Source organism: Anas platyrhynchos, chromosome 16, assembly GCF_047663525.1.
Source record: "Anas platyrhynchos isolate ZD024472 breed Pekin duck chromosome 16, IASCAAS_PekinDuck_T2T, whole genome shotgun sequence".
Classification (NCBI taxonomy): Eukaryota; Metazoa; Chordata; class Aves; order Anseriformes; family Anatidae; genus Anas; species Anas platyrhynchos.
In genome coordinates this window covers 3,139,132-3,166,213 of record NC_092602.1, presented here as the reverse complement: position 1 = coordinate 3,166,213, position 27,082 = coordinate 3,139,132, and the positions used below count along the sequence as shown (strand labels likewise).

General features: G+C 40.6%; 4 protein-coding genes across 4 annotated transcripts; 3 read left to right on the top strand and 1 right to left on the bottom strand.

The window, feature by feature from the left end:
* Positions 1 to 36: 36 nt before the first annotated feature.
* Positions 37 to 6,375, bottom strand: DENR (density regulated re-initiation and release factor). The gene is made up of 8 exons (XM_027469818.3): positions 6,230 to 6,375; positions 5,578 to 5,692; positions 4,593 to 4,612; positions 4,262 to 4,346; positions 3,570 to 3,653; positions 1,808 to 1,924; positions 1,030 to 1,169; positions 37 to 313 (listed from the first exon to the last, which is right to left on the bottom strand). The coding sequence occupies exons 2-8, from the start codon at positions 5,681 to 5,683 to the stop codon at positions 269 to 271; spliced, it is 597 nt and encodes a 198-aa protein (XP_027325619.1). The 5' UTR covers positions 5,684 to 5,692; positions 6,230 to 6,375; the 3' UTR covers positions 37 to 268.
* A 14-nt stretch (positions 6,376 to 6,389) lies between these two features.
* Positions 6,390 to 11,046, top strand: GPN3 (GPN-loop GTPase 3). Its single transcript, XM_027469817.3, has 8 exons — positions 6,390 to 6,551; positions 6,656 to 6,764; positions 6,902 to 7,069; positions 7,826 to 7,950; positions 8,646 to 8,761; positions 9,432 to 9,528; positions 9,696 to 9,824; positions 10,566 to 11,046. The coding sequence occupies exons 1-8, from the start codon at positions 6,504 to 6,506 to the stop codon at positions 10,626 to 10,628; spliced, it is 855 nt and encodes a 284-aa protein (XP_027325618.1). The 5' UTR covers positions 6,390 to 6,503; the 3' UTR covers positions 10,629 to 11,046.
* A 554-nt stretch (positions 11,047 to 11,600) lies between these two features.
* ARPC3 (actin related protein 2/3 complex subunit 3) lies at positions 11,601 to 16,243 on the top strand. The gene is made up of 7 exons (XM_027470218.3): positions 11,601 to 11,905; positions 12,780 to 12,879; positions 13,657 to 13,733; positions 14,016 to 14,084; positions 14,331 to 14,457; positions 15,024 to 15,118; positions 15,956 to 16,243. The coding sequence occupies exons 1-7, from the start codon at positions 11,900 to 11,902 to the stop codon at positions 16,016 to 16,018; spliced, it is 537 nt and encodes a 178-aa protein (XP_027326019.3). The 5' UTR covers positions 11,601 to 11,899; the 3' UTR covers positions 16,019 to 16,243.
* Positions 16,244 to 17,507: 1,264 nt separating this feature from the next.
* ANAPC7 (anaphase promoting complex subunit 7) lies at positions 17,508 to 25,135 on the top strand. Its single transcript, XM_027469814.3, has 11 exons — positions 17,508 to 17,798; positions 18,119 to 18,305; positions 18,637 to 18,756; positions 20,151 to 20,262; positions 20,500 to 20,653; positions 20,759 to 20,901; positions 21,262 to 21,379; positions 21,830 to 22,026; positions 22,493 to 22,717; positions 23,111 to 23,261; positions 24,111 to 25,135. The coding sequence occupies exons 1-11, from the start codon at positions 17,698 to 17,700 to the stop codon at positions 24,298 to 24,300; spliced, it is 1,698 nt and encodes a 565-aa protein (XP_027325615.1). The 5' UTR covers positions 17,508 to 17,697; the 3' UTR covers positions 24,301 to 25,135.
* The last annotated feature ends 1,947 nt before the right edge of the window (positions 25,136 to 27,082 follow it).

Here is a 27,082-nt window from a genome sequence, read left to right as displayed (position 1 = left end):
AGGATGGAAAGTAGCTCTACAGACCACAAACACTACTTAGTGAGGAACAGTAATTTTATTTAAATCTACTTCATGCGTAAGCATGATAGAACCCCAATTTAGCTTTGGCAAATATCACAACAAAAAAAAGAAGCAGCCTATACAGAACAGTGAAAATGCCAAGGATACGGGTTCTCCACAGTTTCACTGCAGAGTCAATGGATTTAGAAGCCTCACTTTGGCTACATCATTAATAACCATAAAATTAAATAAAGGTAGTCTTTCGCTATCACTTCTTGACTTCTCCGAGATCTTCAATGCTGTCATCATCCACCTACAGGGAAAAAAGCCAAAACAGGTTAAGTATATTTCCTTGTTACGCATCTCACTCAACGTTCTTCACTGTACATGTAATGAAGTGCAGGAGAAGCACACAGCGCCATCTGAGACTCACTGCTGTAAATGCCGAGGGAGTGACACATGCCTATATCACACAGCTGAGCCTATGAGGCTCTGACCAAGGACAAGTCTACGGAATTATTCAGAAGGAATTCAAACCAGGAAATACCAGAACAAGGGAGAGTCAAAGAAACTGTCTGCACTTAGAGCAGTGCAACCAAAACTCTCAACCATCTACACTTCAGCTCAACTCAAAATGAGTTCACCCCTTCTTCTGAAGAACAACTTTTTTCAATATTTTAAGATACTTTGAAAAATAGAATGGCAGCACAAGAACACTGAAGCATTCACCATTAAGAAGTGGTCAGGAAGAAGCTGTAGATATTTGACAGCTCTTACTCTGATACACCTTCCTTCCTACACTAAATCTTTAAGGATTTAATGTTTCTTGGACAATGGAAGCAACATTCAGCTTCAACTTTAATCACTCCTTAACCTAATTGTTCACATTTAGGAGGAAGGGCAACAACTCGTCTTACTTTTGCACAACAGTCTGTGCTACTGAAGGTGACACCCATTTTTTAAAATCACTGGAAAAGTCACAGGCTACTGTGGAAAACTAGAGGTCTTACAGAAGAAATTGTTTATTACCTCAGGCCACTTCTCTTGTATTACATCGATAATGTCATCTGTGAAATCCCCCTGAATGATTATTTCATCTTCTCCTGTTACTGAGGCACCGCAGGAAAATTTCTGAGCAAAAAACCTTTGCGCTTCCTTAAGATCGATTTCTGTTTAAGGGAAAAGTAACAGTGTAAGTACAGTCATTTTCATACCAGTTTTTCCTCAAGTTTACAACCAAAATTTAAATCTTAACTGTTGAAAGACTAGTGGTATTTTATAGTTAAAACTTTAATACGATTTCCACGGAAAGCAAAAGTCTGATATTTATATACAAAACAACTGACTTAACAAATTTAGCACTCTTCAAGGCCAAAATCACTAAAAGTCATCTATACGTTCTGCTTCTGCAGGTCTAGGCTGCATGCACTTGCCAAAAACACAAACGCAGAACTGTTTAAAAAAAAAAACCACTTCTAAGTAACTTCTTATTTGATGATTGCTAAATGAGAATGAAGAACTGGTTAAATATTTCAGACAAGGTGTACCAGCAGAGAATAAAAGACAGTATCCAGCATTTAAGTTAACTTAAAAAAAAAAAAAAAGTTTGTGAAGAAATACAAACTAGAAGGAAGATAACAGAAGAGAAGACCAGATACCTACAGTGGGGGGAATAAAGTTTCAGAATTGAAACCTTTTTTGCTCACAGGAAACAAGCCAAGACTCTAGGTAATATTAGGTTAAAGGCAAGCACATCTTAGGTTAAAGGCACATCTAAAGGCAACAAAATACACATAACAGAACTCACCAAAGGTTGCAAGGCCACATACTCTTGTGACGTATTTTTTCTTTGCTCTAGGAATTTTAGCTATTGTAACTTTTTGTGGTACAGTCTTCTTTTTCTGTTTTATCTGACCTCTTCCACCTTTAAAACAGAAGATAAGATTACACAGTTAAATGACATAATACTTAAAGACAAAAGACTAAGTCAGATTTCAACCCTGTAAACAATGAAACCTATCTCCCCATCTATGTATGCAAACAAAAATACATTGCACAAGAAAGCTCTGTATTACAAAAAATAACCTATGCATGTCAAATACGCATTAAAGCATAGCACACACATCAGAACCCTGTTACAATGATAAAAACGGGGGGTTCCCAACACTTTACTCTGGTCTACATGTAACCCCTTTTTCTATGATAGTAATCTTAGGAATGAATTGTTACTTTAATGTTTTTCATGAGCTTAACATCCCTACGGTTTGGGTCTGATGCAAAGCAACTAACTCATGTCCACTTACTAAGGCCAGAAGAACCTGCCTGCTTGGGCTGCTGGGTTAAACAGCACGTTAAGTTCTACATATTCATGCAGGACATGTATGAAACATTTTATATATATGGGTTAGTAGATAAAAAACATGCCTCAAACAGAAGCCAGCCATAGTAGTTAGTTGACTTTGTATAAACTCAAGTTACCCCAGGGTAACTGAAGTTTTGTTCTAGAGCCTTCTCACCAGGAAAGCCAAGAATTCACCAAGAATTTATGACAAGCAAACTAACCCCTTGCAAATATTTTTTTCCCTAATGTGCAGCACTCTCAGTTCTACATTACTATAAATTGATATCAATTTATTGTCTTAAATTATCAGCTATCTCAAAGTTTTTTGAGTCAACATCTGCACTAAGTTTTTGCTCATTTTCTTCACCCTCTCTTCTAGAGTATCTTGTACCATCACACAAAACCACACCCAAAGTTACATGAAACTTGAGATTCTAGGAGAAAATCTCCAATGATTTTAAATACTTATAACTAAATCCATACTAGCCATAGCACCCCACACAATAAAATAATGTTGAAAGAAAATGTTCTGAAGTCTCTGGAAGAAGCATCCAAGCTAGAGATCCTAAGTTACTGTTGTCACTACACATATCCCACTGACAAAGTAAACATAACCAGTTACCAAGACACAAAAATAAAACATCTGCAGCGATATGTGGCTTAAAATCTGAATCCTACTGCACTATTAACCATCATTTATGAAGCACTATAGAAAGCTGACAATAAGCAGGCAAATACATATTAATAACCACAGCATTCTAATTTATGATGGGACGTATGTTAATTAAACAGAAATAGCTAACAATACTGGGAAGGGATGGAAGGAAAAAAAGCAAAAGCAGCACCATGAGGCATTTCTAGAGGCAAACAATCTTTGCTCTACTCTGCAAGCAACCTATAAGCTCACATTAAACAGGGCAGAAACAGGCATTTGGGGAGGTATGCCAGCTGATTTGGGGATTAAAGAATTACTCCCCGAATAAGTGCCATTGCAATGATGGGACAATCAGATACACAACCCAGGTCTCTTCACTAACACCGCACACATCGCTGTACCAACTCTGCTACCATATACGCTTCTTCCAGTGGGTATCTTTTGCGTGGAGTCGAAGGGTAGCTAACACAACCAAAACACAAGAAAGCCGTGCCTCGTCCAGGCCTACAGATGAGAAAAAGATGTCCCAAACTGTTCATGAATCAATTCCACAAACAACTATTTAGACCTTGCCTCTCTTTTGCTTCTTCTTCTCCTCCTCTTCTCCTGCAGTTCCTTGGCCTTCTCCAACCCCAGCTTCCTGTTTGGGTGAATTTTCTTACGTACATCAGAACGGAGTGGTGAGAAGAAAGAGAACAAAATTAGTGGTCAGATTACCACACGCCCTTACAGAAACGGGAAGTAAGGCACAGTGATGTTTTGCTAGATCCCTAAGCAGCTTGCTTTAGTGCCATGGTTCCCTGACTGATGCACGTTACAACCTCATTCTAGTGCTGGGACAAATTAGACCTGTGACATTCAGCTCGAGGATGCAGTTAGTTTCAATGCAGTCTCTGCATAATTTCCAAAAAGGAACAGAAATTAACGACATTTAAATTCTAATCAACAAGCTCCCTACCACTAATGACCTTTCCTCCAGCAATTCAGTTGACTGGGAAGACATAAAATTGGATACATTAACTTTGACAGGAAACAAATGCACAGATGCCTGGCTACAGCAGAAACCTTAATGAAGATCAAATATCGTTTCTGAGATTTTCTGACAAACTTATTTTCACAGCATCCAAAAGCACGCTAGACTTTTGAGGAAATGGTTTAACTTTCAGACAACTGGAATATGGAAAAGTTGAGAAACGGACAAGCTCAAAGACTTCTGAATACGTATAAGTACGCATATAAGCCAGAACACAGAGAAAGATTCTTACCTACTGTAAGTTTTGCAAACTCATCTGGAAAATTCTTTTCTAACCATTGTCTGCATTTAGTCACATCAGGCATGTATTCGCAGTACTAGAGAAGAAAGGACACATGAATGTTGTCACAAACAAATAGAGCAAAATACATTTTCTACTTAGCTCAGTCATTTCTCCTTAGAGTGACTCAATACCAACACTCTAGCAGCACATAAGGAGCCTCGTGGCATCCTAAAGATGAGAGCAACTGAAGCACAGAACTACTACAATTAAAAGCCAGAAAAGGTCAGAAAGAATCATCATAGAAATCGTAGGTCAGAAAGAAACAAAAAAAATAACTCACCTCTGTTGGCAGTGAACAGACTGGAGAAAGGGAAAAAAAAAAAGAAATTACAAAAAAGTTCAACTTACAACCTTGGTGTTCATTCAAATTGGTATTTTAAAGCTAGGAATGACTTCTTACATTGCAACTTCTGGTTATAACCTCACACTGACTCAAAACATTACTTTATTGCTACCACCCCACAGTTTTTCCTCCCATTAGTCATTTGATCACATACTGTGTGTTAGAATAAAACTATCACAACAAGAGCAATCAGTCAGTGAAAGAAGAGTAGGAGATGCATACAATTTGGAGAAAAGATACAGATTTGGATAGCTCTCTATTTTCCAAGAGCTACCTATGTCCCAAAGATCCAAGAAAATCTAGGCCCAAGCCCATCAAAGAAGACGGGTAACTTGTTGGATGGGCTTGACTCTAAATAAAACACACCCAAACCAACTGTGCAGACTCATGCACAGCAGGGATTCTTTTCTAATCCCCTGCAACTGTGTTCAAGCACAATGAGAAATAAATAATCTTGAGAGATATGTTTTAGACAAGTATGTTATTTCATTTTAAAAATTCATCTATCTAAAGAAAAATGTAATGAGTAGAACAGAATTCTAAACACAGTGCAATGATCACTTTAATTCTAACTTTATTTATTATCATACTGATACTCAGAGACCTCGCCTGTGCTAAAGGTACTAGGTTTTTACTAGCTTTCTGCAGGAACAAATCTGCTCAGAAGTTTGTAGCCTGAACACCATTCCCGCTAATGTAACTTTTACATGAGCCCCCCACATTTCACCAAAAACGCTTTGGATAAAATCCACCACACAAGCTACTTCAGAAAGAAGCTCAGAAAGGTCACGCTGACCATGGCCTATCTTTTCAACAACAGCTGTCCAGAAGAAAATCTCCGATTCTCTCACTCTTTCCGCTAGGCTGCCCTCACAAACAGCACACTGGAAGAATCGCGGCCCACTGCCCCTTCAGCACTTGCCTCCGCAGTAGAGAACCCGAAGAGGATAGTCAGCATCTGACCTGGCACCGCTCCTTACGTCTCCTTTGCAGTCAGGGACCACAGGATCGGCTACATCTGTGGCCATGTCACCAGCCTGTGGGTCACAGAACGAAACAGTCAGGGCTTCAGTTTTAGGTTATTCACATCTTCCTGTGCTCAGCAAAAGCCTCGGAGACTGAGGGAAGTGCAAGGCCCAGAGAAAAGACACGCGATCATAGGAACAGCAGGAGAAATCCGGGAGTAACCATGAGGGGAAAATGGCTGCAAAAGCTTCCAAGCAGTCTGGAACTGTAGGACGCAAGGGAGGAGGAAAAGTGGCAGGAAATGTAGTGTAAAATGAAGAAAAATGTGCAAGGAGAGCACGTGGGATTACGGAACACGCTGTTTTAAGCGAAATGTGAGGGATTACGTTAAGGGAACATGCTGAGGGAACGGGGCCGGGGGGCGATGGGGCTCGGGGGCTGTGAGGGGCTGGGGGCCGGCGGGGGCACCTGAAGGGCCGGGAGGGCGCGGGAGGAGGAAGAGGAGGAGGAGAAGGAGGAACGTGGGGTGCGGGGATGAGGCTCCGGGAACAAGGAGAAGGGCTCCGGGGACCGGGAGGGGGGCTGAGGTAAAGCCGGGCAGCACGCACCGTTACCGGGCGGCCCCCTCAGGCCGCGGTTCCCCCTCCCCCTCCTCCTCCTTCTCCTCCTCCTCCTCCTCCAGCACCGGCGGCGGCGGCGGCTGCAGGCCCCGGGCCCCGCGCGCCTCCCCCGGCCCCGCCGCCGCCCTCTCGCGAGAGCCTCGGGGCGGAGCCGCTCCGTGAGGTGACCGGAGCCGGCTACGGGGAGGCGGAGAGACCGAGCGGGGCCGCTTCGCGGAGCTTCCCCCCCCCCCGCTCCTCCCGCTAGCTCCGGGCCGCCGCCATGCCGCGCTACGCGCAGCTGGTGATGGGCCCGGCGGGCAGCGGGAAGGTGAGGAGGGACAGGGGGGTAATGGGAGGGGGGAGGCGAGGGTCGGTGTGGTGACGGGATGGGAAGCGTGAGGAGGGCGCTGACGGCTCGCCTGTGCCTTGCAGAGCACCTACTGCGCCGCCATGGTGCAGCACTGCGAGGCGCTGGGCAGAGCCGTGCAGGTGGTCAACCTGGACCCGGCGGCGGAGCTGTTCGGGTACCCCGTGATGGCAGGTGAGGGGGAAGGAGGGATTCCTGAGGGGAAAAGGGGGTTGCTGAGGGGACTGGGGGTGTTCCTGAGGGGGCTGGGGGGGTGGTGGGCCGGGGAGCCCCCCTCACAGATGCACCGTGTGTGCCTGATGTCGTTGCAGATATCCGCGAGCTGATCGAGGTGGATGATGTTATGGAGGACGATTCCCTGCGGTTTGGCCCCAACGGGGGGCTGGTGTTCTGCATGGAGTACTTCGCCAATAACTTCAACTGGCTGGAGGAGAGCCTGGGGCATGTGGAGGATGACTACATACTGTTCGACTGCCCAGGTGAACAATTCCTGTGTTGGTGTCGTGCTTTGTGCGCAGCATGATGTTTTCAAGATGATTTCTGTGCTGGTCATAGAATCACAGAATCATTTAGGTTGGAGAAGACCCATAAGATCATCAAGTCTAACCATCACCTAACACTGCCAAGTCCATCTCTAAACCATGTCCCTAAGCAGCACATCCACACATCTCTTAAATACCTCCACTGCTTCCCTTGGCCAATGCCGAACCACCCTTTCAATGAAGAAATTCTTCCTGACATCTAATCTAAACCTCCCCTGCTGCAACTTGTGTCCTATTGCTTGTCACCTGAGAAAAGACACTGACACCCTCCTCACTGCCACCTTTTCAGATAGTTGGAGAGATTGATGAGGTCTTCCTTCAGCCTCCTTTTCATGTATTTTTGTATTATTAACAGTTGTCAGAGTCACTTCCAGATGCTTCAGAAGTGAACTTGTCTCCATTCTAATTTGGGTGACAGCACTGACTTTTGCTAGCAGCATGTAGCATGAGAAGACTGGCATCTGCTAACCAATGCTAACTGGAGGCTAAGGAAGGAAAACAAAGTTCTTAATTCATTTCTACTTTGCCAGTACAATTCCTTCCAAATACAGGCACAGTTGTCTGGAAGATTGGGCTTTCTTTATCAGCTGTCATTCATACTAAGTGTAATGCCCATGTTTCTATAACCGATAACTTTGAAATGTTTCTGTTATCTTTACATTTCTGCATATTAATATTCCAAATGTGTCTTAGGTCAGATCGAACTCTATACACATTTGCCAGTGATGAAACAGCTGGTGGAGCAGCTTCAGCAGTGGGAATTCCGTGTCTGTGGAGTGTTTCTTGTTGACTCTCAATTTATGGTGGAATCTTTTAAGGTATCCATTTGAAATCTTGTAAACAATTGTAAAAGTTCATATTGATGTAGAACAAGGAATCTGATTTAGAGAGCTGAGTTTAGGCTGAAGGAAAGAATACTAGAAAGGGAGATCTGATTTCCGTCATTAGCTGTCTCAGATAAAGGTTGTAGAAAGGAAAGTTCCAGCTGGATGTAAAGGAAATAACCTGCACTGTGAGAATGGTCAGGAGGGAGCAGGTGCATAGAGCGGCTGCGTAATGGAAGGTTGTGGAGTTGTTCAAAACTTGGGTGGACAAAAGCCCCGAGCGACCTAATCTGACTGAGAAGTTAGCTCTGCTTTGAGTGTTGGTAGGGACCAGATAACCTCTAAAAGTTCCTTCCAGCCTAAATTGTCCTGTGATTCTATGAGAGCCTTCTCAGATCTGGAGAGAGAGTATGACCCTTCCCTAAGCCAGCAATAAGAATCCTGAGAAGGGCTTTGAGTTTTGTTAATGTCTTTTTATGTGACAGATCCAGATTTAAAGCTCTGGAAACAGCTGGCAGATAGGAGCCTTGTCACCTCCCTTTTCCAACAGAGATAATGACTTCCCCACTTGGCCTCATGCCCATGTTTCACGTATTCATTAGCTGGACTTGCTGTATGGTAGATTGTGTCCTGCTTGATGGTTTTGTGTTTTTTGGTATTTAACCATGTTATTTTTTATATTTACTCAGTTTATTTCCGGAATTCTGGCAGCACTCAGCGCAATGATCTCTTTAGAGATTCCACAGATTAACATCATGACTAAAATGGATTTGTTGAGCAAGAAAGCTAAGAAGGAAATAGAAAAGTAAGTTCCAAAACATTACTTGCTCTGTAGCGTGATAACCTTGAGGTAAATTTCACTCAGAATTCAGTCCAATCTTTCCCCCATTTAAAATACGCTCTTTTTGGAATGGCAAAAGATGGATTTGTTCTGCATCAAATGTGGTCTTTAAATGCCTGGATAGGATGTTTACAGTTTAGTCAAAGTCAAAAGGTTATCTAGAGATATGTGTGTACATATCTCTAGATTTTTCTGTAAAAAAAATATCTTGAATAACTTGCATCATTCTGAATGACATTCTGGGGTACTGCACTTCCTTGAAAACCTAAACTAAAGGTGATCCTAACTTGTTTTGGTACTGAACATACTGAATTACCTCGGTGTTATTTTTACATTTGTACTACAATTTGAAAAAAATAGTATTCCCTGTTGTCTTTCTCAAAGCTTTCTTAAGTATAGAAGTATAGTAGCAAAAAGAAAAATAAAAACACGAACACTTTTTTTTTACTAGCAATCATAATCTGCAATATTAAAATATTTACAAGAACTATATTTAACAGGGGTTGTAAGTTGCCATGATATTAAGTTAGTTCATTCAGATCATAGAATCATAGCTGGCTGTGGTAGCTGAATAAAAGCATAGTGACTCACGTATTCTGTAGATCAGTGCTAATGATGAATTTGTTTCTGCCAGGTACTTAGATCCGGATATGTATTCTATGATTGAAGATTCTACAAATCTACTGAAAAGCAAAATGTTCAAAAAACTGACTAAATCCATATGTGGATTGGTACGTATATTCTGATTTGGGAACTACCATTGGTTTGCAGTTTTTCTTCAAATGGCTTTAGCAGTCTGGACTACAAAAATATAAGCGTAGTTTAAGGCGGTGGTTTAGAGTGCTGTGAGGAGACTTAGTGCATATTCTTTCTCATGTCTTTTGAATCCTTTCTCTAGATCGATGATTACGGTATGGTTCGATTTCTACCTTTTGATCGCTCTGATGAGGAAAGTATAAACATAGTTCTGCAACACATAGACCTTACCATTCAGTATGGAGAGGATCTTGAATTTAAAGAACCAAAGGTAAGGTGCTTCTGATGATAAGATGAAAACTAAAAGGGCTCCTTAATACAAGTCATAATAGAAATGTGTTCTTTGCCTTGTTAATAAATGATTGCCTTCGTATGGTTCAAAGTAAGCCATGTTTAGTCTTTTAGTGACAATGCTTATATCATCTTCATTTATAGTTACAAAAATTAGATTCTTTAATACTGTCTTGCTTGTGCAAGTACCGTTCAAATGGTTGTGTTGAATTTCAATTTCAAAAATAATAGAATTTTAACCTTTAAAGGTCAGAAAGGGCCATTAAGATCACCAAGATCTTTTCCTGCATGTTTGTTCAAACTCCCATAAAATCTGCTGCATCAATATCTCATGTTGCAAAGCTATTCCTCATCTGTATCTCTCATACATCTATCATGTAAAATACATGATAGAAGACCACTGGGTTAAAATCAGTTCCAGGGTTTGTCTAATTTTATTACTCAGCTCAAAACTCATAAGGAACAAGTCCAGTGCTTCTATAATGCTTTTAATTTGGTTTTGTACTCTCTGAACATGCAAAATACCTGCATTTAGATTTTGATCTATACATTTTCATACCTCTAGAAACAGCTTTTCAGAAAGTTTTGCAATTTGTTTTATGGAACAATATTAGACATTGTTCCTGTTGTGGTTTCTAAAATAAAGCATCACAGAACAGACAATGTAAAACAGCCACTAGGAAAAAGTCAGGTTTTACCTTTTTTGTTTTCTTTCTGGCAGGAAAATGAAGAAGATAAATCTGCTCTTGTGGATGAGTATTTTCAAGATCATGTAAATGAGTGAAAAATAGATGCTCAGAAAGAGGAAGAAAATACCTTGCCTGTGTGTTTAAAACAACGAAAAATCCACTGCTGTACAAATATATTTGATGTTTTATCTGTAAGATAACTAACATTTCTACTGAGAAGTGGGCTATATGTCAGTTTATATGACAGAATATTATGAACTATATTGTTGGTTTTAATTCTTTTTTAAGTACAGAAAGTTCCTGGATTCTCCTAAATGTTTCAATTTTATTTTGTTTTTATTTCTTCTCCCAAAATGTATTAGTCCAATTTATTATTTATTAAGCTACTTTCAGCTGAATTGGAGGATGTTTTTCTGCTGCTCATGTCCAAGTATCTTTCAACCTTGCCTTTTCCTTAACCCTAAGGAATGAGTTTTGCTCATGGAGTCCTTGAATTAAAATATTTTCCATGAAGGTCTCATGGTTATGTAATGCTTAAATTCAGTGGATGCCTATGTATAGGCATGACATCTCTCACTATATGGGATATATGGTTTGTGTATTAAAAATTAAGTCCGTTCCCACAAAACATGAACATCAGCCAAGTAATAGTTCTTCAGAACTTTGAAACATGGAGCCAAAAAAACAAGTAATTTTTTAATAGTTACAGGGTAGGTTAATGTCATGATGTGGATGTCTTGATGCCTGTCTGGGATTAATCCTTAACCCCATCACGTCGGGGCCTGATGTGGCTGAATTAAACTTTGCTGGTTTAGCTCACCTCCAGCCTGGCACATCCTAGGGCTGAGTCATAGAATCAGGGAGTGGTCTGGGCAGAAAGGATCCTCACAGTCCCAAGGCTGCTCCCAGCCCCATGCAGCGGAGCTGGGGTATCCCTTTGACCGTGTCCTGCTCATGGAGCATGGAAGAAGTCCAAGCCCTTCAGCTTCAAATTCCCATCATTTTTCCTGCCTGAATCACACAACGAGTCATTTAGGGGGGAAATTAGACACCCTGGCTCCCAGGGAGGGCTGTGGGTCGCAAGTACCAGACGAACCTGGGCCTTTTCAAACACCTCACCCCAAAACCCACCCCGCTGGGGCTGGCTCCGTGCTGCCTCACCCCTCTCCCCACCTCAGCTCCTTCCCCGGCCGGGAGCGGCGCCTCTCGGGGCGGCGCAGGCTGCGGCTTCCCCTGCTCGCACCGCCCTGCTGCCTCATTTCCTGCAGCCCCGGAGGCCGAGGAAGAGGAAGAGAAAGGTTTTGCTGGGAACCAATCCTTGCCATCCACCCGCTCGGCCCCGCCGAGCCGCCCCCTGCCCTCCGAGATGCCGGTGAGGGGCCCGGGAGGCCGGGCGCGGGCGGGCGCTGTGGGGCCGGGGCTCGGGGCTCGGGGCTCGGGCTCGGGCTCGGCTGTGGGGCCGGGGGTGAAAAGGGAACGGGGCCGGGGTTGAGGGGGGAACGGGGCCGTAGCCGCTGGAGGCTGGCGCTTTGGAGGGGGTTGGTGTCGGTGGGAGGCTGCTGCAAGGCCCGAGCCTTCATCTTCCTCTTTCTTCTTCCTCCCCCCGCCTAGGGGGCAGCAGCCTGCCACGGCCCCGCAAAGGCAGGGCTGTGGGGTGGGGAAGGCTTCTTCAATGGTCACCTGGTCAAAGTCAATTTTGTAGGAAGAGGCATATTCAGAGGGTTGGTTTTTTTACCCCGCTTACACCTGTTGTAGCACACAGAAATTTTCTTGAGTATGTATGCGATAAGCCTAATTTTAGTAATTATCATCTATTATTAGCTAGACGTGGAACAAAATCCCTTTCTAATGATGGAGAACTAACTCGTTTAATGACCAATTTCGTGACCTGTGCCATGCCCCACTGCAGGGCTGCTCCCCCTGTGGAGTTCTGCGACTCGGGTTCAGGCAGCCCAGGGCTGGAGCAGCACACACAGGTTGGCCGGGATGATTTTGTCCTCCCTTCCATCACTCCTAACATAAGTGTTGGCTGAGGTGGTGGTCGTCACCGGAATGGTGCTAAGATATGGGCCCAGTTAGAAAAAAATAATTTGTTTCTGCAAGGAAAGGTTGCTGGAAGCACAGCTAACCAACAAAACTGACTTCGGTGCGGATACAGGAGAGAGCTGTGATCTGTCTGCGCTGCCAAGCGGATGCTGAAATGCCCATTTTCAGTGGCATTAACAAGTCTTCTCCCCTGTCTGTAGGCTTACCACTCAACTTTAATGGACTCTGATACCAAGCTAGTTGGGAACATGGCGCTGTTACCCATCAGAAGCCAGTTCAAAGGCCCAGCGCCCCGGGAAAGTAAGTTTATCTCTGAAAGCCCCTTTGCATATTGTTCGTAGTCGTTTCAGTTTGTCCCAGACCAGACCTAGTAACAGTGAGGAGTTGTGGCTTAGAAATGGATTGCTTTGTAGGTGATGTTTTCAGATACTGAAGTGTTACAAGCCATAGAAAATTATCATACAATAGTTATCTGGAACAGCTCTGGGTAATTTGGTTACTTTAGTAATTGAAATTAAGCCTACCGTTACTATCTTTACACTTCCTCCAGTGTCTCAGTGTGCTTGTCAGCAGGCTCTGAGGAGGACGTGGTGGTGCAAAGCCTCTGATGTCAGAGGAAGCAGAGGTTTAACTGCAGAGAACTCGCACTTTGGGGCAGAGGCTGAGGACGCTCGGCTGCTCAGAAGCCGAATGATGATGAGGAAGAAAGGCAGCACTGTAGGGTAGCAAAAAAACAAAACTTTAGTCTGGGGCATTCCAACACTGAACACTCAAGTTACTCAGCTAATAGGAAACTGGGGAACTGCTGAACTGCTGCCCTTTGTGAAGTGAGAAGTCATGGTGGAAGGAGGAAAAAGGAGTTAGAACTCCTGTTAGAGTAGGAAACTTAAATATTATGGTCTGAGTTCACCAGTCTTCCATGTAGCAAAGACTATAGCGTAGCCCTGTTTTCTGCATTTTTTAAATTATTTTGCTTTTGGAAGAATCATTTTTTATCTACTTCAGTGAATAAACGTTATGATCAAATGTGGTGCACTGGTACACCGTTTAACTTTGGTTTTCTTTTTTCTTTTTAAGCTAAGGATGTAGATATTATAGACGAAGCCATCTACTACTTCAAAGCCAATGTTTTCTTCAAAAATTATGAAATTAAGGTAATTTTTTTGTGATACTGTGTATACAGTAAGACTTGGATATTTGATGGTACAGATATACATTTCTTTTCATGTTAAATAGTCCTATTAGATAACAAAACCTCCCCTTCCTCCCACTTTTTTTTTTTTAATTGGATAAATGTCATGAATTACAAGTTCCTTTTTGATGAGGAAGTTATCACAAATGGTTTGAATTCGTTCCTGTTTCAAACTTTTACCAGTTCCATAAAACATCCTGTAGTCTAACAGTGTCTGGACTCTGTGTGTGCTCTTATTTTGCAGAATGAGGCCGACAGAACACTGATCTACATAACTCTCTACATTTCTGAGTGCTTGAAAAAGCTGCAAAAGGTAAGCAGGGAAACAGTCTGTTCTGGGATTGTATTTAAGAGTATTTGCTGATGTTCTCCTCCTAGGGGCACAACTAACACTGCTCACCACAGTCCCAGTTGTCAGAGCCACAAATAGTTGAGGCTGTGGATCTCCAAAGAGATGTTGTGATGATAATTTTGATGAGTCTTTTAGTGACTGGTAAAATATTTGAGTCTAAGGCTTTTGTTTGGAAGTTTTAATCAATTGTTTGCCTGGTTCTTCCAGTGTAACTCCAAAGGCCAAGGAGAGAAGGAGATGTACACGCTAGGAATCACTAACTTCCCAATCCCTGGGGAACCGGGCTTTCCACTTAATGCCATTTATGCCAAACCTACCAACAAGCAGGAGGAAGGTAAGAATAAACCAAGAACTCTGAAAGCTTCCTTTGGCCCGTACTTTATCAGCTGCATTTTTGTGACTATGACTAGAAAAGTGACCCTGAAAACTGAATCTTCTGAATCTGTAGCTCTGTCTTCTGTGGGCTGCATGAGCTGGATTTTCTGACCTCAGGGACCCAAAAACTTCCCTGGATGCATAAATCCAACAGAACAGAGCAATAGGGATCTGAGGCTTTTGCATCAACATAATTGCTAGATAAATTCTGTAACTGAGCCCAAGCCAACTTCTACACTGGGAAAAGAGGAAGTCTGTAATGATGGGCAAAGGTACCAAAGAGAAAAAAACTGGTTTGGTTAACCATTTTTACTGATTTTATAATTATATAAAATTATATTAACATTATATGAAATTAAATGTAAAAATCCCAAGTGTGGCTGTACATTGAACAAACCAACTCAGCCAGCCAGCAAGCTGAAAGGTGTGAAAACTCACAGTTTCTGCTGTAGGCATTGGTGTCCGATGCTTTCATGATAAATTCAATTTCACTTGGTGTTATTTTGTGCTTGTGTTGTGTTTCAGAGGTGATGAGAGCCTACTTGCAGCAGCTCAGGCAAGAAACCGGTCTTCGGCTTTGTGAAAAAGTATTTGATCCTCAGAGTGACAAGCCTAGTAAGGTAAGGCTTTGCTGTGATCAACACAGATTTAATGAGAGACTTGCTTGTTTTTTCAGAGGAGTGAGGTGATGGGGTGAAAGATCAGGGGTGGGTAACTTTGGAGCAGGCTTCCCTGACTTTATAAGGATATCAGACTGCAAGTTTTCAATACATTTCATCTGTAATATTGTAAGACAGCAAATGACGATTTTGGCAACTTTTAAAAGCAGGGTAGTAATAACTGGTGTCTCATTCAATTCTTCAAAGTATTACATGCTGTCGGCTAAGGATTCCAGGTTTTCAGAAATTTACAGGCATGAGAAATGCTGTTTATCTTCTTGGGTGGTTCTGATCTGATACCTTCCTTGAAGTAAACCGTTTTGCCTCATACCCAGATTAAAAAAATAGCCTATCAATACACGAATTACCTCTTGGTCATATGTTTCATGTGCAAATATGACTGTTTTTAATACTGAAAGTAGTTAGGCTAATTTAGTTTCAAAGGCATAGCCTTCTGATGCATCCCTTTGTTCATTATTATACTGGACTAAATATATTGAAAGAGATAGCATATACAGAATAATGGCAAAAATAGTATTGAAATAGTAGAAAGGAGAATGTCTTACCTTAATTCAGAGTCTGCAGCCCTGTTTTATAACTCATTGGATCATCTTGTCACTCCTGTCATCTTGTTTTCCTAAATTCCAATAGAAACCAATAGGGAAAACCGTATATGCAAAATTGGAGCCTTAACATTTGTTATTATTTGTCAGTGGTAGAGTACTTGGAAGTCACTATTTAATTTATTGCATTGAAACTGCTTTTGCATATTTTCTTATTTTGTACTTTCTTCTGCAGTGGTGGATCTGCTTCGTGAAGAGACAGTTCATGAACAAGAGTCTCTCAGGTCCTGGGCAGTGAAGAGGCAAAGTAGCAACATTAAGCATTTCCACAGGAACACGTGTAAAGGATTTTGTCTCTTTTTTTTTTTTTTTGGGTATGTTTTGTACCAAGGAAGAATTAAGTGCTCGTGAAAAAAAAAAAAATCAATGAGAGGTAAAAGGAAGTTAAAGCAAAAAGATCATTGAGTACTGTAAGCAAATATTAAGCTGGTGCTTAATAAAAGATTTCTAATGTGCTGTTTCAGATGCAGGCTGCTTTATTATCAGTGGCTACAGCTAGCATTTAAAACAGGGCTTTTGTTTAGACAGGAGAAATGTGTGTGCCTGGGGGCGTATGTAATTGCTCTGCTGGCTAGAGTCTCAGTATCACGTGTTAAAGTACAGTGATTTTTACCTTTTTTCAATAAACTTAGCTTGTAATTAATGTGATAACTGCTTTATGTCTTATGGATAGCTTTCAAAGAAATAAAATCAAAATTTTGGTGAAAAAGCCATCATTATTGTGTAATGGTAAAGTAATCAGAAGTGAATCATTCGTATTATAAACAAGATTAATGCAGGGGCTGTGGTCTCCAGCAACGTCCTGATTATTTAACATCTTTTTCAGAGCAGTGCTTCCTTGTACTAAAACATCTTCAAAGAGTAATGCAGGCAGATTACATACAACTTAGTCCAAGGCTGCCTTTGTGATGGCAGATTTGGACAAACAATGAGCTCGATAGTAGCAAAAATTGTTTTGATCAATCTGATGGCTTCCTGAAGATCTGCAAATGTGAGTTTGTTTTATTTTCTAAACAGAAAATTGCAGTTAGTGGCAAAACATTGTGGCAATGCTTGTTTCATTGCCACCATATAGCACCAACACACTTTGTGTTCCTTAACATTGGGCTGCTTGGCACAGTCACTGAGAGCTGTGGTGGCCTTGAGCTGACAGCTCCTCCTGCTGTTGGTGGCAGTAGAGTAGCCACGTTCTACATTTCGCACATTTTACTCCCTTTCACAGTAGAAAAGGGAGTGGAAAAAATCAAGCTGATGTAAGAAAAAAATCCCAACATGTCTGTTTCATCTTATTGCTGTGAGGTCGACCCTCTGAGAGGCAGTTCCATGCCTCATAGTTAATGGTGGCACAAGTTAAAGCATTTCTTCTGCTCGTGTCCCAGAAGAAACCTGGATTTTAAAGGGTCTTTCTTCTCAGTTGTCTATTTTTACAGGCAGAACCTCCGAGACTTCTGTCACACTTAGCTGCCACAGCCAACAGTTAATGAAGTTTGGGGAGAAAATTCGGTTTTGAGAGAAAAACGGCTGGGTTTAAGAGCTCTGCAAACGCAGAATCTAAATCTTTTTACACAAAACACTACTGAGCTGGGGAAGTCCTCTTCCAGTCCCCTACGACACAGTGCCCAGCCTGAGGCAAACCTCCCTGTTCCCGTCCCCCGCCCGCCCCTCAGCCGACTGAGGGAAGGCGGCGCTGCGCGGGCGGAGCTATCGGGGGGCCTTGGCCCCGCCCGCGGGCTGCCCCGCCGAGCGCCTGTCAGGGCAGCGGCGGAGGCGGCGTCGTGTGAGGGGCCTGCGGCGGCGCCATTTTGAAGCGGCGGCGGCGGCCCCGCTCCCTTCCGAGTCCCCTCACTGTCCTCTCCCGGTCTCTTTTCGGTCCCTTCCCGGCCCCGTTTCTCCTTGCCGTGCCCTCCCGCCGCCGTCATGAGCGTGGTGGAGCACGTCCGGGAGATGGCCTCCGCCGGGCTCCACTCGAACGTGCGGCTCCTCAGCGGGCTTCTCCTGACGATGAGCGGCAACAACCCGTGAGTGGCCCTCCCGCCGGCGGCTGAGGGGGAGGCCCGCGGGGAGCCTGGGGGCAGGAGGCGAGGAGGAGGAGGGCTCAGTGTTAGGGCTCTCCCTAACTCCCTAAAGAGTTGTTTGAGGTAGTAATTAACGCCGGAATCCCCTTCTGAAATCCTCACAGTTCATCGTTGTGAGGGGTTGTACCTGTTACCCAGGGGCCCTCCCAGTGCAGCAAGGGAGCAGCAACAGCTGGGAGTTGAAGGCAGACAAAGCAAGCTTCACATGCTTTGGAATCCCTTTGGCTCTTAGCTGAACTCAGTCTGTTTGCGTTTTTTCCTAGGGAACTGTTTTCACCATCTCAGAAATACCAACTCCTCGTATATCACGCGGATTCTCTTTTCCATGATAAGGAGTATAGAAATGCTGTCAGTAAGTACACGATGGCCTTGCAGCAGAAAAAGGCTTTAAGTAAAACTTCAAAAGTAAGACCTTCTACTGGGAATGCTGCATCAACCCCCCAAAGCCAGGTATTTAAAAACTGACTAATGTGCTGCATAAAATGATCACCATCCCTCTGTTCAGTTAATGTTATTGATTTAATGATGTAGTGTTAAATTGTGGATTTATCATGTCAAATAAACCTATTTTCTAATGAAAACCTTAATATGGTCCTGGAACATGAGGTTTTTTTATACATGCAATTCATGCTTTTTGAAGACATGAGAACCAACGGTCAGTTGCATTTTTAATTTTCTTGCACTAGACTTTTCTAACATACTGTAAACGTTTAATGAGGAGATGTTATTTACGTTTTTTAATGTGACTTTAATGTGCTTTAATGTTTGTGTTTTATTTCAGTGTTTACCATCTGAAATTGAAGTGAAATATAAAATGGCTGAATGTTACACGATGCTGAAGCAAGATAAAGATGCCATTGCTATTCTGGATGGGATTCCTTCCAGACAGAGAACCCCAAAGGTTTGTTCTGGCAGATGTTTGTCACAAGTCCTTGGTCAGTGTATTTCTAATCCTTAGGCCAGTAAAGCAATGTCTTTGAGTATAATAGAGCTTGAAATCTGTATCATCCATCCATTGTCCATTCTTTCTTGGATGTAGTCATGAGTAGTTTTCATAGGGGAAAGTGTGGTTACTCTCAACAAACGCGTGTCACTTCTACCAGGAAAAAAGTTCATATGATTGTAAACTGTTGAGTTACAGCAAGTTAGCGAGTGAGTGCGAGATAACCAAATAATTTGCTCTGGCTTTGAGGTGGGGCTCAAAAAGTGAGAGCCAAGTACAGGTTTAACGTGCCTTACTTTATTTTGTGGATGTAGCTGGGCAGAGTCCTAACCTCCATCAAAAAGCTGTGTATCGCTGGACAGGAAAGACGTTCTGTCACCAGCTGGAGCTGAAGGGGAGACACTTGTAGCCTAGGCAGTCAGTTGAACTTGTTAAACTATGATTATTAAAGTTCAACAAGTGTTTTAATATGTTCCTGAACCCAGAATGTATAAGGAGTTGCACATCATTTCTTATTGTAGAGTTTGAGCAACACAAGATGCTTGAAAGGATGAAGACTTTGGCAAATTGAAGGAATGCCGATGCTCCGTCTTTCCAATTCACTTCATCCTTCTTAATAACAGTTTAGATAATGCTAAATATTTAGATCCCATTGTGGACTGAGGTGCTAAATATGTTGAGTCTGTGCCTTCTGGCTCTGTTAAGTCATAAAGGCCAAAAGATAAAGGCATCAACTCAATCAACTATATTTTATCCTAAAGCAGTGTATGTGGCTTAGGCTCTGGTAATGTACAGGTGTTCTGTCTAAAGACCAAATTACAGAGCAGAAAAAGAAGAAAAGATTAAGGAAAGAAAGCTTTTAACTTATACACACTAGTGAAAGGTGTTGTAGCAGAAAACTAATTGGGCTGTGTAGAGCTCAAATCATTTCTGTTCTTTCGTCAAGAACTTTATTCAGAAGCCAAATGGAAACTTTCTCTGCCTTCCTACTTGAAAACTTCTGTTGATCAGAGACATGCACTGAAAGTTAATGCAATGGATATACAGGTCCTTCTTGGCATCATACATAAACACTTGCTCATTTTTTGACATCATATGTGCAAAATACTGAGATTTCAAGATGTATTATGTCAATACAGAAGAATACAAATTTTATGTTTGGACTCAGAATAATCAATTTTAATTTTATAGTAAATGGCATGTTATAGTGATCTTAGAAGAAAAGTTGGCAATTATAACTTCTGCCCAGAACAGGAGGGAGGGAGCATATTTGAAGGCAAAGCTGTGACCTTTTTTTAGTGTGGATTTCTCCTTTCTCATACCTGACTCTAGTGCCGTTGTGTTCCTTACAGATCAACATGATGCTGGCAAATCTGTACAAGAAAGCGGGTCAAGAACGCTCCTCCGTTACAAGCTACAAAGAAGTACTGAGACAGTGCCCGTTAGCACTTGATGCCATACTAGGTAGGTTTCTCCATACTGTAAGTACTTCAGCACTAAAAAGTGTTATAATTTGAATTATATTTAGGACTAGGTAATTCACTGTAATTTGAATGCGTTATGGAAATTATAAAGAACATTGTGACAAACTGCTTCTTTGTGCTTGTCAGGGGATGGAGTTTCTGGTCTTCAGACAGTTAATTTGTATTTAATATTGTTTATGTTGACTTAATTAATTCATTTTTGTATCTTTCTGAATAGGCTTGCTCTCACTGTCCGTGAAAGGTGCGGAAGTGGCCTCTATGACAATGAATGTAATTCAGAGTATTCCTAACTTGGACTGGCTTTCAGTGTGGATCAAGGCATATGCTTTTGTGCATACTGGAGATAACACGAGAGCAATCAATACCATTTGGTAAGAGTTGAAAGAGCATGATGTAATCAAATTATATTTTATATTTATGTATAATTATATTAAAATGACATTGTATAAATAACAGCTGTTTCTTTTCTCTTAAAGCTCTTTAGAGAAAAAGTCATTGCTGCGGGATAATGTAGATTTACTGGGGAGCTTAGCAGACCTGTATTTCAGAGCTGGAGATAATAAAAACTCTATTCTAAAATTTGAACAAGCACAAATGCTGGATCCTTACCTAATAAAAGGTGAGTAAATCCTAAAAAAAAAAAAAAAGTTTACTTAGTGTAATGATCTGGTGAGTAACATTAGAGTGGCAGATACATGCAAACAAACATTCAGTAGAATATTGAATATTGCTTTACCTGGCTTTCAATTCAGAATTTACACTCCAAAATTGTGTACATTGACCAGTTGCTGGTACTTGCACAGGTCAGAGTAGGTGTTTGTGTTGCCAGTCATTTAAAATTAAAAGGTAGTGTAGCTATTCATGTGGTTTGCCAAAGAAGCATTTATTAAAAATAATTTAAGAAGTTTGTTTTTATTATTTCTTGTTGTGAATGAGTTTTCCGTTTCTTGATGACTGACCTTCAAATGTTTTGCTTCAGGAATGGATGTATATGGTTATTTATTGGCACGGGAAGGTCGTCTGGAGGATGTGGAGAACTTGGGCTGCCGTCTCTTCAATATTTCTGATCAGCATGCAGAACCCTGGGTGGTGTCTGGGTAAGATGTTCTCTTTCCTTTCTTACCATGACCCTCTTGATTTGCTGCATGAGGTGGATTACAGCTGATAGAGTGGATTCAGCTTTTTTTGTACAGAGGGTGCTTTTCTAACCTTTGTGTTCTGGTTTTGGGGTAACTTTAGCTAGTAATAAATACCTATTTTGGTTGTTTTCAGTAAGTCTAAACCTCTTTGAGTTACTATACCTGTTCAGGAGTAATGATATATTAAATAGCTATAATGTTTAATATTCATATTGATTTTTGCTTGTTTGTGTTTTTTTTTTTTTTAGCTTTTGAAAAGAAGTTTGTTTTTACCTGAACATGTATTTTTAACTTGAAACCCAAGAAGCTCAACAGTTGCTTGTAATCTTTTTTTTTCCTTCTCTCTTGTAAGCCTCAGTGAATGTGTGCAGGCAGTACATGTTTACAATCCATCTTGTCTTTCCGTAGGTGTCATAGTTTCTATAGTAAACGATACTCCCGTGCCTTATATTTAGGAGCCAAAGCTATCCAGCTTAATAGTAATAGCGTTCAAGCTCTGTTGCTGAAAGGAGCTGCTCTTAGGAACATGGGCCGGGTACAGGAAGCAATAATACACTTCCGTGAAGCAATACGTCTTGCACCTTGCAGGCTGGATTGCTATGAAGGTGAGTGAAGTGAAGCTATTGAAAGATAGCATTGGCGTGGTGGTGATGATTGTTGTTGTTATCAAACAAGAAAATAGGAGTTCTTTTTTTTCCTCAGGCTGACTTTCTAGTAAGTACATTATTATTACCCCCAAAACTATACATTTCTATGAAAAGTGGTTAGATGAGAGATAATAGAGAACATGTGTATTTATAAGAACGATTTTCAAAAAAGATGTTTGTTTTTAAATTCTTTAATCTGGCTATAAAGAGACTTGGGTGTTTTGGGAAAATCAGTTTCAGATGATAATGTGAACTGTGTAGTTATTTGCACTGGGAACTTCATTTTGTCATACTGTCTCCTAAATTGGAACAAGTTTATATGGCAAGTAGTTAAGAAAAGATATAAAGATATATTTTCAGAGGAATATGGATTTTCTTGCAGAGTTAAAAGTAATGCTAAAATGTTTTCCTTTTTCATCATCAGGTCTCATCGAATGTTACCTAGCATCTAACAGTATCCGAGAAGCTATGGTTATGGCAAATAATGTGTATAAAACTCTGGGAGCAAACGCGCAGACCCTCACTTTGTTAGCAACAGTCTGTCTTGAAGATCCAGTCACACAGGAAAAAGCAAAAACTTTATTGGACAAAGCGCTGACACAAAGACCTGATTACATTAAAGCTGTCGTAAAGAAAGCAGAACTTCTTAGTAAGTTCACTTTTTCCATGTCAACTTACTTACAATATTAATTATGTTTTATAGTATTATGCAGCCTCATCAATGCAAGGAATGTGATGGTGATGCTGCAGCCCAGGGGGTTGTCAGTTCTATTCTGAAGGGAAAAGAACAAGAATTAATTGCATCTCGCAACTGACATTGCAGCACTTAAAACAATTGCAGGCAAAATGTTTTGATTTCAAAGTATACGTATTCATGAGTGTAGCATTTACTGCTTACAGAAAGTATATTACTACTATCCTTCATGCTGTCACTTCTGAGGGGAAAAAATAGTTCCATGTTGTGATGGCTTTTACTGCACAGTCTGACTTTTATAGATCTGTCTAAACTATTAATTAAAACTGTAGTTTTGCAAATAAACAGGTAGAGAACAAAAGTATGAAGACGGAATTGCTTTGCTGAGGAACGCGCTGGCTAATCAGAGTGACTGTGTTCTGCATCGAATACTTGGAGACTTTCTTGTAGCTGTCAACGAATACCAGGAAGCGATGGACCAGTACAGTATTGCCCTAAGGTAACCCAGAGACTCCAAGGTTGCAGCGTATTTATAAGAATCCATAATCAACTCCAAGTAAAAAGTTGAGCATTGAGTCACTAATTGGTTAGGGCATGCATCAGAGGTAGCTCTACATCATTCTCCCTTAAAACAGAAACACAACATGACCTGATAATGAATTAGTTGCTCATAAGGCTTTGAACTGAGAAGTGCAAAATTTAGGGATGGTGTTAACGGTAAACATGTCACCAGGCGTACAGCTCCTTTACTGATGAAAAGATTAAGGTGTGGATTTTTGTATTTATTATTAAATTGGCAACTTTAGGATCTGTTCCTTTAGAATAGAAGGTGCTCTATGAGCACGAGCTATTAAGTAAATTTAAATAGGTGATTCAATAAAGAACCTAAATGTTATCTTATAAAGTTACGTTAAATGTTACATATTTCAATTTCAAAAAGTTAAACTTACCTTAAATCTAGCACATTACATCCACAATAAACTCGTGTTGCGTAAATGGATCAGCTATTTTTGTCTTGTAAATGATGCGTTTAGTCATAGTCATTTAAATTTTTATTACTTCCACATTCTTATAATTAGTGTTGTCTGAAGGAGTTGACTAAGTTTCCTTAAAGAGCGTGATGTTTAGAGAAGTGCATTCGTGAGGCTCAAAATGGTTTTGTATAGAGATGTAATATTTGGTGTTATTGTCAGCCTGAGGTGAAGCTGCATCTACTAATTTGAAATTCTTGGTGGTGCTAAACAGGAAGTGCACAAAACAAGATGATTTTTTTTTATGATAGCATTACAAATAAAAAAAAAATACTAAGTTTTAAGTCAATGCTTTTTTTTCCTTTCTTTTCCCTCAGTTTGGATCCAAACGATCAGAAGTCACTAGAAGGAATGCAGAAAATGGAAAAAGAGGAAAGCCCAACAGATGCAACCCAGGAAGAAGATGTGGATGATATGGAGGGAAGTGGAGAAGAGGGGGACTTGGAAGGCAGTGATAGTGAAGCAGCCCAGTGGGCAGATCAAGAACAGTGGTTTGGCATGCAGTGATGGCCTCTCTTACTGAGGCTTGTTTTGGCACATGAACATACCACCGGGGCCATTCTTCTTTGAAGAACTTCAGCTATTTTTTTTGCAGTAACAGAAGACTTTTTTTTTTTTTTATAGACTCTGAAACCATTTATAGTTCTATGCATCTCAATGCCATGAAGATTCTTAATGCTTCTTATTTATTAAGTATAAGGGATTAACTGTACTGAAGGTTATTTGCAACTTTTAATTTCAAAAAATCCCTGCTAAAACTAGAAGCATTATAGAATCTAAAGTGCATAATAAGCCTATTGTTTATGATGAGAACTGTCTAAATTGTGTTCAGGGCTAAGTGTGCTTGATTGATTTGTAAATACAGCGGTTTGTATTCCTTTGTGAAAAAGGTTTGTATGTTCCCTTGTTTATATGCTACCTTTTGGGCTCACACTCCTGTTGAAGTCTGGAGGAGTTGCTTTGGTGTGGCTGAAAGCAGCACTTTTCTCTTGCTGTGTTTGTTGAATTAATTTGTCTTTTTATAAGGCATGTCTTTTTATCTTCTGTGTGCTGTAAAGGAGACGTTTGATACGCCACTCGGCATTGTCTAGGAGGACATTTTTGTAGTTGACCGATTTCTGTGTGTACAGAATTGTACCAATGGTGGAGAATTACGGCAGTTTGCCCAATCCTTACTGAACTCTGTAATCACATAAAGTCTGTACATTAACATTTATTTTTAAATGCTCTTTAAATGTTCTTTAGTTTTATTTCAGAATGTTACTAAATGGTTTTTCATCAGTGACTCAAAGCACTTCACATTCAGCATACAGCAATGACAATTAAAATGATATAAAAAGAATTCATCCCTTTCCACATGCATTACTGTAAAAATGTTAAAATTATACAAGTATGTATTGTCTTGCTTTTGCCATGTTTAGATACTTCCTGTTGGGAGATAATGTTTGAATTCTTGTGTTTTCCATCACCTTTTGAAGCCAAGTTACATTGCTTCGATTACAGATTCTCAACGTTCTCTCCTCAGCATCATCTCTTCCAGGGTGAGCTTCGTCGTGTAATCCAGAAACTTTCAATTCTGTGGGTTTGGTGTGTGGGAGGAGGAATTACTTTGTGCTCTTACTTTTCTTACAGCTCTGATTTCCTTAGTCTTACGAAAACATCTTTTTATCTTGACAATTTAATTCCTTTTGTATTTATTCTGTTACCACAGTTATGCTGGAGCAGACAGACTTTATTACAAGACTAAAAAGTAGTTCTGAGTATCAGCTGGAGGAAAAATGCCTGTTTGCTACAAATACATGAGATGGAAAACAAGTTTCCCCCTAATCGTAGAAGTACAATGCAGATAAGGGTAAAATTTCTTTTCCTCTGTAATATGCACTACATGAATTAGAAAAATGCACAACAAAGAGACTAGGCAGATACTCCTATCGTAGCCTATTTTGAAAATGCTTTTTTATGTCACATCTTATAAAGGGAGTCTAATAGTTTATCCATTTAAAAAAACAAACAAACATCTAGGTATGTGTTCTCTCTGGAATTCTAGGGGCTTTAGACTTTCCAAAATATCAAGCTGAGCTATGCTTAATTGAAGAATATATGGGAAGAACAGAAAAGAACAGAACGCTGCTATCTTGGTGATTGAATTGGCATAAACTGTGACTGCTCCTTAATTAAATAAATTCACCAAATGGCTGTGTTTCAGTTAGTGAACATTTTGTTAATTGCATTCTGGTGTGAGAGGCCTGAAACCCTTTTTTTCTTTAATGAAGAACCTAAGTGTTTATACTATTGCTGTCTGATGAAAAAAGTATACACGTACAAGCAAATTCAAAGCATTTTTTCTGTTTTCACCTCCCTTGTGTTTTCTTCACACTCAAGGTTTCATCAAATTGTATTCCATGTCTGAAAAGTAGGAAGGTTCATTAGCTTTGTTATTTCAAACATTCATTGTAGATGAAAGAATATAGTTTTTAATGTTATTAAACTGAAGAACAGGCAAATTTAATTTTTGATGAAAGAAGCATATGAGGTACATGATGTAGATTTTGTGAGCTGCTTGGCCTTTTTGTTCTAATAATTCCTTGAAATAAGTCATTAATCACAGGTGGAAACCACTACTCTTACACATTTTTGTGAAACAACATTTGCATAGAACAGGAAGGCTGAGAACCACAGTTTTACTAAATCATTCTGTAGTGTTTTTGTAGATAACCTGATAATGTCTTGTAGGATAGAGGTGAAACTACAAGATAAATGAGCATGCTGTGAAGCGAACAGTGTCCTTACGTGCAGCTTTAGCAAACAAGCCCCAGGTACACCAGAGAACACCTTAAGATAGCTGTCAAAATGGAGTCAAATCCTTGCTGATTTATTTTTCTGAGAATTCTATTCCTTATTGAAGGTGAAAATTCCAGTGAAAAGATACCTGTAAATAATGCTTCTGTAAGGACCTGGTGTATTAGGATTATATCACTTGTTTGTAGTCTTTGCTAGTAATTGTACTATTTTTGTAGTCTCTAATTGTAGAGAATAAGGAACTTTAAAATGTCATATGTGCCAAAGCATTTGAGATTATGTAGATAGATGTACTTAGCACTAGCTTGAGAATTCTAAAGGGGTTTTTCTTGCCTATTAATGAGCCTTCATTAGTGCTCTACTTTTAGAACGTGATCTTGGGTTTTGCAGAAATCTTGTACTCAAATTTAGTTACTGGTATTCTAGTTTAGAGACTGGAACAATTAGCTAATTCTATGTAGTTGATCTCATTCTGTCCATTAATCATGTG